The sequence below is a fragment of the Pseudophryne corroboree genome, chromosome 2 (genome assembly GCF_028390025.1).
Source record: "Pseudophryne corroboree isolate aPseCor3 chromosome 2, aPseCor3.hap2, whole genome shotgun sequence".
NCBI lineage: Eukaryota > Metazoa > Chordata > Amphibia > Anura > Myobatrachidae > Pseudophryne > Pseudophryne corroboree.
Window position 1 is genome coordinate 918,263,685 of NC_086445.1, and position 12,732 is coordinate 918,276,416.

General features: G+C 46.2%; 1 protein-coding gene across 1 annotated transcript in view; it reads right to left on the bottom strand.

The window, feature by feature from the left end:
• The window catches only part of SARM1 (sterile alpha and TIR motif containing 1), a 73,922-nt gene extending 62,465 nt beyond the window's left edge, over positions 1–11,457 (bottom strand). The window contains exons 1-2 of the mRNA XM_063956137.1: positions 11,317–11,457; positions 10,196–10,707 (exon numbers count right to left, since the gene is read on the bottom strand). Coding sequence (XP_063812207.1) covers positions 10,196–10,650 — 455 coding nt within the window. The 5' untranslated portion in view covers positions 10,651–10,707; positions 11,317–11,457. The remainder of the gene's footprint in view (positions 1–10,195; positions 10,708–11,316) is intronic.
• Positions 11,458–12,732: the final 1,275 nt, after the last annotated feature.

Below are 12,732 nucleotides of genomic sequence, written 5' to 3' on the forward strand. Positions count from 1 at the left end.
GATGCCTTTTAGAGGCCAGTAAGCAGGGAACAGTTTGTAGTGCCAGGGACTGTGGACATTGGCCGTCCTGGAGAGCATTGCATGTGTGACTGCAAGCCACTGAAGCAGAATGATTATTGAGCATGGGAAGTGCTAGGACCTTTTATGTTCATTTGTTTATTTTTCTGTATGTACCTGTGCAACCTGGCCCAAGCCTGTGTATGCTGTTCTACAGTGTCTGATGCCAGTAAAGACACTTGGTTGAAACCGGAAACCTGCCTGAGAGTCCTTATTTACAGTACCCGTGTTATAATTAGTGATGAGCGGGTTCGGATCCTCGGTTCCGAACCCGCCCGAACTTCACCTTTTTTTGCACGGGTCCGAGCAACTCGGAACCTCCTGCCTTGCTCGGTTAACCCGAGCGCGCCCAAACGTCATCATCCCGCGGTCAGATTCTCGCGAGATTCGTATTCTATACAAGGAGCCGCGCGTCGCCGCCATTTTTCACTCGTGCATTGGAGATGATCGTGAGAGGACGTCGCTGGTGTCCTCTCAGTTTCTATGATCAGTGGGCTGCAAATTGTGCTGCAAATATCTGTGCTCAGTGTGCTGCAAATATCTGTGCTCATTGTGCTGCAAGTGCAAATATCTACGTTCTCTGCCTGAAAAACGCTCCATATCTGACTGTGCTCAGTGTGCTGCAAATATCTGTGCTCAGTGTGCTAATTGCTTTATTGTGGGGACTGGGGACCAGCAGTATTATATAGTAGGAGGACAGTGCAGAGTTTTGCTGACCAGTGACCAGTGACCACCAGTATTATACGTTCTCTGCCTGAAAAACGCTACATATCTGTGCAGCATTGAAGTATATATATACTAGTAGGAGGACAGTGCAGAATTTTGCTGACCACCAGTATAACTATATATATAGCAGTACGGTACAGTAGTCCACTGCTCTACCTACCTCTGTGTCGTCAAGTATACTATCCATCCATACCTGTGGTGCATTTCAGTTTTGCACAGTTTGCTGACCACCAGTATAACTATATATATAGCAGTACGGTACAGTAGTCCACTGGTCTACCTACCTCTGTGTCATCAAGTATACTATCCATCCATACCTGTGGTGCATTTCAGTTTTGCACAGTTTGCTGACCACCAGTATATACTATATAGCAGTACGGTACAGAAGGCCACTGCTCTACCTACCTCTGTGTCGTCAAGTATACTATCCATCCATACCTGTGGTGCATTTCAGTTTTGCACAGTTTGCTGACCACCAGTATAACTATATATATATAGCAGTACGGTACAGAAGGCCACTGCTCTACCTACCTCTGTGTCGTCAAGTATACTATCCATTCATACCTGTGGTGCATTTCAGTTTTGCACAGTTTGCTGACCACCAGTATATACTACAGTATATAGCAGTACGGTACAGAAGGCCACTGCTCTACCTACCTCTGTGTCGTCAAGTATACTATCCATCCATACCTGTGGTGCATTTCAGTTTTGCACAGTTTGCTGGCCACCAGTATATACTATATAGCAGTACGGTACAGAAGGCCACTGCTCTACCTACCTCTGTGTCGTCAAGTATACTATCCATCCATACCTGTGGTGCATTTCAGTTGTGCGCAGTATATATAGTAGTAGGCCATTGCTATTGATATATTACTGGCATATAATTCCACACATTAAAAAATGGAGAACAAATATGTGGAGCGTAAAATAGGGAAAGATCAAGATCCACTTCCACCTCGTGCTGAAGCTGCTGCCACTAGTCATGGCCGAGACGATGAAATGCCATCAACGTCGTCTGCCAAGGCCAATGCCCAATGTCATAGTAGAGAGCATGTAAAATCCAAAAAAATAAAGCTCAGTAAAATGACCCAAAAATCTAAATCAAAATCGTCTGAGGAGAAGCGTAAACTTGCCAATGTGCCATTTACGACACGGAGTGGCAAGGAACGGCTGAGGGCCTGGCCTATGTTCATGGCTAGTGGTTCAGCTTCACATGAGGATGGAAGCACTCATCCTCCTGCTAGAAAACTTAAAAGAGTTAAGATGGCAAAAGCACAGCAAAGAACTGTGCGTTCTTCTAAATCACAAATCCCCAAGGAGAGTCCAATTGTGTCGGTTGCGATGCCTGACCTTCCCAACACTGGACGGGAAGAGGTTGCGCCTTCCACCATTTGCACGCCCCCTGCAAGTGCTGGAAGGAGCACCCGCAGTCCAGTTCCTGATAGTCAAAATGAAGATGTCACTGTTGAAGTACACCAGGATGAGGATATGGGTGTTGCTTGCGCTGGGGAGGAAATTGACAAGGAGGATTCTGATGGTGAGTTGGTTTGTTTAAGTCAGGCACCTCTTTTTTTCTTTGCATCATGTGCTGTTTGGGGACTATTTTTTAAATCTGCCATCCTGTCTGACACTGCAGTGCCACTCCTAGATGGGCAAGGTGTTTGTGTCGGCCACTTGGGTCGCTTAGCTTAGCCATTTAGCGACCTTGGTGTACCTCTTTTTTTTCTTTGCATCATGTGCTGTTTGGGGACTATTTTTTGAAGTGCCATCCTGTCTGACACTGCAGTGCCACTCCTAGATGGGCCAGGTGTTTGTGTCGGCCACTTGGGTCGCTTAGCTTAGCCATCCAGCGACCTTGGTGCACCTCTTTTTTTTTCTTTGCATCATGTGCTGTTTGGGGACTATTTTTTGAAGTGCCATCCTGTCTGACACTGCAGTGCCACTCCTAGATGGGCCAGGTGTTTGTGTCGGCCACTTGGGTCGCTTAGCCATCCAGCGACCTTGGTGCACCTCTTTTTTTTCTTTGCATCATGTGGTTTGGGGACTATTTTTTTGAAGTGCCATCCTGTCTGACACTGCAGTGCCACTCCTAGATGGGCCAGGTGTTTGTGTCGGCCGCTTGTGTCGCTTAGCTTAGTCACACAGCTACCTCATTGCGCCTCTTTTTTTCTTTGCATCATGTGCTGTTTGGGGACTATTTTTTTGAAGTGCCATCCTGCCTGACACTGCAGTGCCACTCCTAGATGGGCCAGGTGTTTGTGTCGGCCACTTGGGTCGCTTAGCTTAGCCATCCAGCGACCTTGGTGCACCTCTTTTTTTTCTTTGCATCATGTGCTGTTTGGGGACTATTTTTTGAAGTGCCATCCTGTCTGACACTGCAGTGCCACTCCTAGATGGGCCAGGTGTTTGTGTCGGCCACTTGGGTCGCTTAGCTTAGCCATCCAGCGACCTTGGTGCACCTCTTTTTTTTCTTTGCATCATGTGCTGTTTGGGGACTATTTTTTTGAAGTGCCATCCTGTCTGACACTGCAGTGCCACTCCTAGATGGGCCAGGTGTTTGTGTCGGCCACTTGGGTCGCTTAGCTTAGCCATCCAGCGACCTTGGTGCACCTCTTTTTTTTTTCTTTGCATCATGTGCTGTTTGGGGACTATTTTTTTGAAGTGCCATCCTGTCTGACACTGCAGTGCCACTCCTAGATGGGCCAGGTGTTTGTGTCGGGTACTTGGGTCGCTTAGCTTAGTCACACAGCTACCTCATTGCGCCTCTTTTTTTCTTTGCATCATGTGCTGTTTGGGGACTATTTTTTTGAAGTGCCATCCTGCCTGACACTGCAGTGCCACTCCTAGATGGGCCAGGTGTTTGTGTCGGCCACTTGGGTCGCTTAGCTTAGCCATCCAGCGACCTTGGTGCACCTCTTTTTTTTCTTTGCATCATGTGCTGTTTGGGGACTATTTTTGAAGTGCCATCCTGTCTGACACTGCAGTGCCACTCCTAGATGGGCCAGGTGTTTGTGTCGGCCACTTGGGTCGCTTAGCTTAGTCACACAGCTACCTCATTGCGCCTCTTTTTTTCTTTGCATCATGTGCTGTTTGGGGACTATTTTTTTGAAGTGCCATCCTGCCTGACACTGCAGTGCCACTCCTAGATGAGCCAGGTGTTTGTGTCGGCCACATGGGTCGCTTAGCTTAGCCATCCAGCGACCTTGGTGCACCTCTTTTTTTTCTTTGCATCATGTGCTGTTTGGGGACTATTTTTTGAAGTGCCATCCTGTCTGACACTGCAGTGCCACTCCTAGATGGGCCAGGTGTTTGTGTCGGCCACTTGGGTCGCTTAGCTTAGTCACACAGCTACCTCATTGCGACTCTTTTTTTCTTTGCATCATGTGCTGTTTGGGGACTATTTTTTTGAAGTGCCATCCTGTCTGACACTGCAGTGCCACTCCTAGATGGGCCAGGTGTTTGTGTCGGCCACTTGGGTCGCTTAGCTTAGCCATCCAGCGACCTTGGTGCACCTCTTTTTTTTCTTTGCATCATGTGCTGTTTGGGGACTATTTTTTGAAGTGCCATCCTGTCTGACACTGCAGTGCCACTCCTAGATGGGCCAGGTGTTTGTGTCGGCCACTTGGGTCGCTTAGCTTAGTCACACAGCTACCTCATTGCACCTCTTTTTTTCTTTGCATCATGTGCTGTTTGGGGACTATTTTTTGAAGTGCCATCCTGTCTGACACTGCAGTGCCACTCCTAGATGGGCCAGGTGTTTGTGTCGGCCACTTGGGTCGCTTAGCTTAGTCATCCAGCGACCTCGGTGCAAATTTTAGGACTAAAAATAATATTGTGAGGTGTGAGGTGTTCAGAATAGACTGGAAATGAGTGTAATTTATGGTTATTGAGGTTAATAATACTATGGGATCAAAATGACCCCCAAATTCTATGATTTAAGCTGTTTTTAAGGTTTTTTTGTAAAAAAACACCCGAATCCAAAACACACCCGAATCCGACAAAAAAATTTCAGGGAGGTTTTGCCAAAATGCGTCCGAATCCAAAACCAAAACACAAAACCCGAAAAATTTCCGGTGCACATCACTAGTTATAATATAAAAAAATTGAGTGTTTAGAAAGAACAGTACTCTCTTCTACTCCTCTGCAGCAGGCTGCCACTGTAGAAGAGAGACACACAGCAGAGAATGAGTGACTGACAATTTGACAGTCTTGCTTTTCAAAAATGCATTATGTGCATTCTAGTGGCGGACGAGCCTTGTGGTAGCACGGGACGCCCGCCACGACATCGGACGGCTGCTATTACCTCTACCACTCCTCCCACCCATAGCATTCCACTCGGGGGGTGGAGTTTTGCGAAATTACGTGGTTACATTGTTGCGTCATTTATTATTAGAATATGATATCCCCCCACATCTAGCAACTGCATGTATAACTCCGCAACATCAACACATCTACACAGATTATTTAGAACATGACCATCATACCTCAAAAGGAATATACACTATTTAATGTACAGATGTGTTGTCATTAACCTAGGATTTTTGAGCCATATAGCACAAGACGCATGGCATGATTTAGACACCCAGCCACCTGAATTGATGTGTACTTTTTGCAAAATTGTGCATCATAGCCCCAGATAAAGTCACTCAGAGTTAACAAGGGACGCTAGATTAGTAAATTTGCTGCTCAGGAATTAGTATGAAGTGTGTATAAAGTCGCAGATTAAGCATAACGACATGTGGCGGGAGACATGGTGCAGCCACTTGTATTGGAATTCTGTCTTTTGCCTTTTGCATGCAGATTTGCAACTTAGTTGCACACCGAACTGTTAGCCCCAATAGTCTGTGCACCCTTGAATTGTACTTTTGTCACATTAATGGTGCACAGGGTTGGACTGGCCCATAGGGGTGCCCACCCTCTCCTCTAGTGATCAGGTTTTAGACTGTGCACTTGAATTATACATTATATATAAGCAGTGATGTAACTAGGCATTTTAGCGCTGTGTGCAAGAAACGGCACTGGCGCCCCCTCCACCCTTTATGTAAAATATGGGCAGTGCGCGCCATAGGCGCATGCAAAAAAATTAGGGACATGCCTCATAGGGAAGGGGTGTGGCCACAAAATAATACCAATTCATACTATGGTGTACAGTAGTCTCCATTATTCAAATTACTCCGCACAGTAGCGCCACTACACCAGGTAGAGCCCCTTTTACACATTACGGCAGACAGTGTCTCCCTTTTTACACATTACGGCAGACAGCGTCCCCTTTTTACACATTACGGCAGACAATGTCCCCTTTTTACACATTACGGCAGACAGCATCCCCTTTTTACACATTGTGGCAGACAGAGTCCCCCTTTTTACACATTACGGCAGACAGCGTCCCCTTTTTGCACATTACAGCAGACAGCGTCCCCTTTTTACACATTACGGCAGACAGCGTCCCCTTTTTACACATTACGGCAGACAGTGCCCCCTTTTTTACACATCATGACAGACAGCGTCCCCTTTTTACACAACGGCAGACAGCGTCTCCATTTTTACACATTACGGCAGACAGCGTCCCCATTTTATACATTACGGCAGACAGCGTCCCCTTTTTACACATTACGGCAGACAGTGTCCCCTTTTTACACATTACAATAGCAGAGTCCCCCTTTTTTACACATTACAGTAACAGAGACCCCCTTTTTTACACATTACAATAGCAGAGTCCCCCTTTTTTACACATTACAGTAACAGAGACCCCCTTTTTTACACATTACAGTAGCAGAGTCCCCCTTTTGTACACATTACAATAACATAGTCCCCCTTTTTTACACATTACAGTAACAGAGTCCTCCTTTTTACACATTAAGCAGGCAGAGGTAGAGAGGGTTGTGTGTGTGTGTGTGTGTGTGTGTGTGTGTGTGTGTGTGTGTGTGTGTGTGTGTGTGTGTGTGCGCGTGTGTCTACTTGCCTGGGGGGAGGCCACGATCCAGCATCCACAGAACGCTCCTCGGTTCCGGTAGCTGCAGCCACGCTATGGAGTACTTAGCAGAAGACAGCCGGCACAAGCAGGGCTCAGGGACGGAGTGGGGGGGCGGGAGCGGCTACGCTCCGCAGCCCTTACCAGCGGGAGCGGGAGACAGCCGCCAGCGGGACTCAGCCACGGAGTAAGGGGATGGCGGCTGCGGCACACCGCCCAGTCCCTTGCAGACACAGTGGGACTTGGATACGGCGGCAGTGGTACAGGGGGAAGATGTGCTGCCAGATGGTGCCTACAACAGCGGTCCCACTCCTTTTGGAGGCGGGACACAAGCGGCGGCGTCAGGACTTCAAGTAGTAGTGAGTGACTGCCTGGCAAAAACGGACGTGCGTGGGGGGGTGGGGGGGATGCTGCCGATCGTGCGCTTTCAGTGCAGTAGCGCTGTGGGCAAGGCCCCATCGGCACACACCTAGTTCCGGCCCTGTATGTAAGTGACATACTGCACAGGACTATGGTGTATTGGGACGTAGTCAAGATTCCGGGGGTCGGGATCCCGGCAGTCAGAATACCAACGTCGGGATCCCAACCGCTAGAATGCCGACAGCGCTGCCACAGCTATTCCCACTTCTGGGTGGGAATATAACCTGTGGCGAGCGCAGACAGCCACCGAGCCCGCAAGAGGCCTCATTGCACTCTCCCCGCTGCCAGCATTCTGGTAGTCGGGATCCCGGCGGCGGTATTCTGACCGTCGGAAACCCAGACCGCCGGTGTATTCGCTACAGTGCACTGCTGCTGTTATCATTCTACTACATTATCATGCATGCACTAACAGTATTTACTATATTTATTTATAAAGATGTCCAAGTCATACAATCTCTAATAGTTAACCAAGCCTCTGTGGTGGATAGCTACACCCCTAAGCATGGGCCCCTTGCACTACATTCACCTGGTGGGCCCTTCATGTCCCAGTCCGACACTGATATTTAAGGAAAAAGACGATTGGCGCAGCAAAGTTGGGGCTATTTGGTGCAATCTGAGCAAAGCTGAATATGAACACATCTGTATTGGCTGAAAAAGTAACACATCCTTTACAGCATTGTCTGTCTCCTTTCACTTCCAAAGTGAAGCAGTAGTGTTCTGAATATACTCTGAGGCTCCACCACAGGTATACAATAAAATGATAGTCTGTGTAAAGGGACAGCACACATTAGAGACGTATATGTTTCAAAGGCTAATCAAAGAATGTTTATTATGAGACAGGTGGGTCCTGTAACGCACAATATTTCACCCTTAAGTTCAGGTACAGTAATCAAACATATAGGGGGTCATTCCGAGTTGATCGCTCGCTAGCAGTTTTTAGCAGTCGTGCAAACGCTAAGCCGCCGCCCTCTGGGAGTGTATTTTAGCTTAGCAGAAATGCAACGAAAGGATCGCAGAGCGGCTACAAAAAATAATTGTGCAGTTTTAGACTAGCTCCAGACCTGCTCAGCGCTTGCGATCACTTCAGACTGTTCAGTTCCGGATTTGACGTCACAAACACGCCCTGCGTTCGCCCAGCCACGCCTGTGTTTTTCCTGGCACGCCTGCGTTTTTTCGAACACTCCCTGAAAACGGTCAGTTGACACCCAGAAACGGCCACTTCATGTCAATCACTCTGCGGTCTGCAGTGCAACTGAAAAGCTTCGCTAGACCTTGTGTAAAAATACATCGGCCGTTGTGAAAGTACGTCGCGCATGCGCACTGCGCCGCATACGCATGCGCAGAAGTGCCGGTTTTTACTTAATCGCAGCGAACATTTTCAGCTAACGATCAACTCGGAATGACCCCCATAGACCCAGATTTATCAAGCCTTGAAAAGTGATAAATTTCACGGTGATAAAGTATCATCCAATCGGCTCCTAACTGTCATTATTCAAACACAGCCTGTAACGTGACAGGAGCTGGTTGATTGGTCCTATATCACTGTGCAATTTATCACTCTCCAAGGCTTGATAAACCTGAGTCACGTATGGGGGGTATATATATCCTTTATGGTTAGTCATCACATCGTTGCTATATTTAACATCAGCTGCAAACATAGTTTGTGAGCAATAATATATACATGTGCATGCAATATATAAACAGCAATATCCTGATCCATTGCAAATATTAAACCATTTCATGGATTGAAAATATCACCTCAATCCCCCATGAAACTGTGACATGTTTCAAATGGATCAGCATATTCCTGCTCTTTATAGATTGCATGCAGTATATAACAGGAGTTATATTACAGGAGTACTTTCATTACTGCACCTGAAAAGAGGCGACCCTCCAAACTTGTACCATAAACAGCGCTGATGAGCCTTTGAAATATATGCTGTCTCTGAGGTGTGTTATCTCTTAGCTATCACTTCCGTTATATCAGAACATAATACATGCACTAAATGAAGATCATATAATAAAATAGATGACATTTTAAAATACTAATGTACTGTATAGTTGTCTCCCAGATGTAAATGTGATACCCACTTTGACCCACACAGCGATTTAAATCTTGTTATAACTCTCCTTTAAAAGTTATGGAGCTGAATAACTTCTTGTAACAGTGGGCCTAATTCAGACCTGATCGTAGCAGCAAATTTGTTAGCAGATGGGTAAAACCAGGGGGGTCATCCCGACCCGTTCGCACGCTGTGGTTCATTGCAGCGGTGCGAACGGGTCGGAACTGCGCATGTGCGGCGGCCGCATTGCGCAGGCGCTGCATTGTCCGGCGACGGCCGTCGCCGGGCAGCGACGCCATGTACGAAGAAAGCGGTTGCAGCGGCGACCACAAGAAGATTGACAGGAGGAAGGCGTTCCGGGACGTCAACTCACCGTTTTCCGGGCGTGGAGATCCGAACGCAGGCGTGTCCAGGTGTTTGGAGGGCGGATGTATGACGTCAATTCTGGGACCTTCATCACTGGATCCATCGCACAGGGTAAGTAACTGCAGGGCTAGTCTTGTTTTACACAAAACTTTTTTTAGCATAGCAGGGCTGCACAAGCGATCGCATCCTTGCTATGCTAAAATACACTCCCCCATAGGCGGCGTCTAGTTGATCGCACGAGCAGCAAAAAGTTGCTACGTGCGACCAACTTGGAATGACCCTCCGTGTGCACTGGGGGTGCAGATATAACATGTGCAGAGAGAGTTAGATTTGGGTGTGGTGTGTTTAAACTGAAATCTAAATTGCAGTATAAAAATAAAGCAGCCACTATTTACCCTGCACAGAAACAATATAACCCCCCCAAATCTAACTCTCTCTGCACATTATACATCCCCCCCTGCACTGCACATGGCTTTGCCCATCTCCTAACAAATTTTCTGCTACGATCAGGTCTGAATTAGGCCCAGAGTTAGAATGGGACTTATGCACTAGCTAATCTAATGTGAGCTGAACAGTAATTGCCAGCTATTACCTGTTTTCTGACACCAGGATCTGTTCCAGAAGCTGACATGCTTCGTATTTCACCTCATTCTCAGTTGATTGAAGAAAAGTTAACAGCAGGTCCAAAGCACCCTCAAGTCTGATTGTTTCACACAAGCCCTGGGCGACCTCTCTTCCCAGCGCTGGCATTACCCACGCCTCTTCCACTATTTGAAAAATCTCTGAGATAGTGTCACAGATACTCTTTGCACACATGGCTTGTTTCAGCTTAGAGATAGCAACATGAAGATCGGGCAGGACCCTATCCAAAGCAATCTGCACATCAATGGAAACCCCAGGGGACACCGGCTGGACCCTACTTGGCCCCCCAGACGTCTGCCACCAGCACATATTGTTGACGTATCCCGGCACAACAAGGCGCTCGCTGCTGAACATGCTGATTAATCTGCAGAGTTTATAGGCTGAGATGAGGAGGGTGAGGACCATGGATCCTCCTATAGCATCTCTGACTTGTCAGGATTGTTGTTGAGCACTATATCCAACCTGCATAAAAAAACAAAACAAATATAGTCTGGTCAGGTGAGAACATGCAATGACTAGACATGCACCATGGTCAAATATGCAGTTTTTATTGTGTCAACAATGCACCTACAGGAAAGTCAAATGAACTCAAGGTGACAAAGTGACTTGAACATTGTACAAACGATTAAGCCAGAAGGATAATCGATCCCCGCAGACAAAGGTTAGGGAAGTGGGTTTATTGTATGCAGTGATAACTTTCATTATTTCTGTACACAAGGGTAAGAGGTAAATGAGGGTAAGGGAAATAGGTTTAGATACTGTACCAGAACTTACTGCTGCAAATGCACCATCCAAAGCAATCTCTGAATTAAAAAAAAATAAAGCCTATGCCGAACACCGATGATTCACAAACTTAAAGACAAGGATGAGCTAAACTCTTCTAATCATAAACATGCAATGACATTATTAAAGGGCTGCCGTTCCAATGAATAGCTTGCACCCAAACAGCTGCAAAAGAATAATATAAAAACAAAACATAAAGTCCTAGAGCCCCTGGCTACACAATCCCAGTCTCTGTGTACTGTATATGGTGGGGTCTTTCTAATGGGTCTCCTACTGTCCACTCTCTACCTGTCTGCTTCCTCTTCTGTTGTCTCTCTGAATTCCCAGCATCTCACCAAAGGCAGCAGCAGCCGCAGGGTGACGTCACCACCTCCCGGCCCCACCCCTTGGCAACAGTCGGATCCCGTCTCCCTGACGACAACATCCTCTTCTGCTTTTTTCAGACACAGTACCCGCAGCAACTCTGAGGGGCGTGACGTGTTTGCCGACCCATCCAATCAGCTCAACCTGTAATATGGGCGGAAGTGAAGCGGGTCTGGGTACCATCGGCTTACTCAAGCGCTGCCCACACTCACCCGGTGTTACTTTCCATGTTATCCCATTAGTGCATGTCAGGAACAAAGAGAAATCACAGGAGCATCTCCTGGGGTTTATAATAGCTCAGCTGTAGACTCCAGCCTTAGTCACTGAAAGTGCATTACCTATGCAATTAGGCTTGTCTGACAGTTTTGCAGTTCCTATTTGACCAGGATATATATTTACAAAAAATATAAAGCTGTGTGTGATATTTTATTTGTATGTGTGCGCGTGTGTATGTGTATACACTGTATAGATACACTGTATATATTTATTATCACATATACATATGTACATACATATATTTCTATTATAAATATCCTGACATAGGGAGTATTTATATTAGCAAGAATTATAGGCACTATATTAACAAAGCTACCATCTTACTGGAGAACAGACTGTGCTGTGGATAAGCTGAGGACACGTCCTGCACAGGAGCAATCCATATTGGATTTCTGTACAGCTATTTAAAGATTGCCGAGTCATTCTGCTATACGATGAGCCATATGCAGTACTGTATGTGTTGTCAGTCTCACATTTGTAGCCACCCTTGTAATTACATGGATTATAGGATCATGCTATTTTCTCCATTGGATATTTGCTGCATAAAAATACTATTATATATAATTTCCACCTAATAATTTGCTTCTGGCAAAAAGAGCTTCCTGTCTTTTATAACCTGGAACAAGCATTAAATGAGTGTTTCAGGGAAAACTTATTGATAGGCAGATGGATGCTAACAAATAGATTTATGTCTGCTAAGCATCATCTCCACCCAGTTAAATATAGTGCACTAGTTAGTTAGTATAGTCTATGAATACATTGTATATATGCACTGAACAAACACAGTATAATAAATCAATTGTCTTCCCTTTGAGAACTTTACAAGCTAGGACATATATGGTGAAATGTAGCAAGCCTTGAAGAGATAAAGTGGAATGGTCGCCCAAAGCAACCTATCAGCACCTATGTCTTCATAGGCTGTGCTAGGCAAATGACAGTTAAAGGCTGATCTCTCCACTTTATCTCTCTGCAAGGCTTGATACATCTCTCCCTAATGTGTTAAGTTACGTCGTTATCTTTACTGTCTTCTTTCTATTGAGTGTTGGTGTCCTTTCATGATCTCTG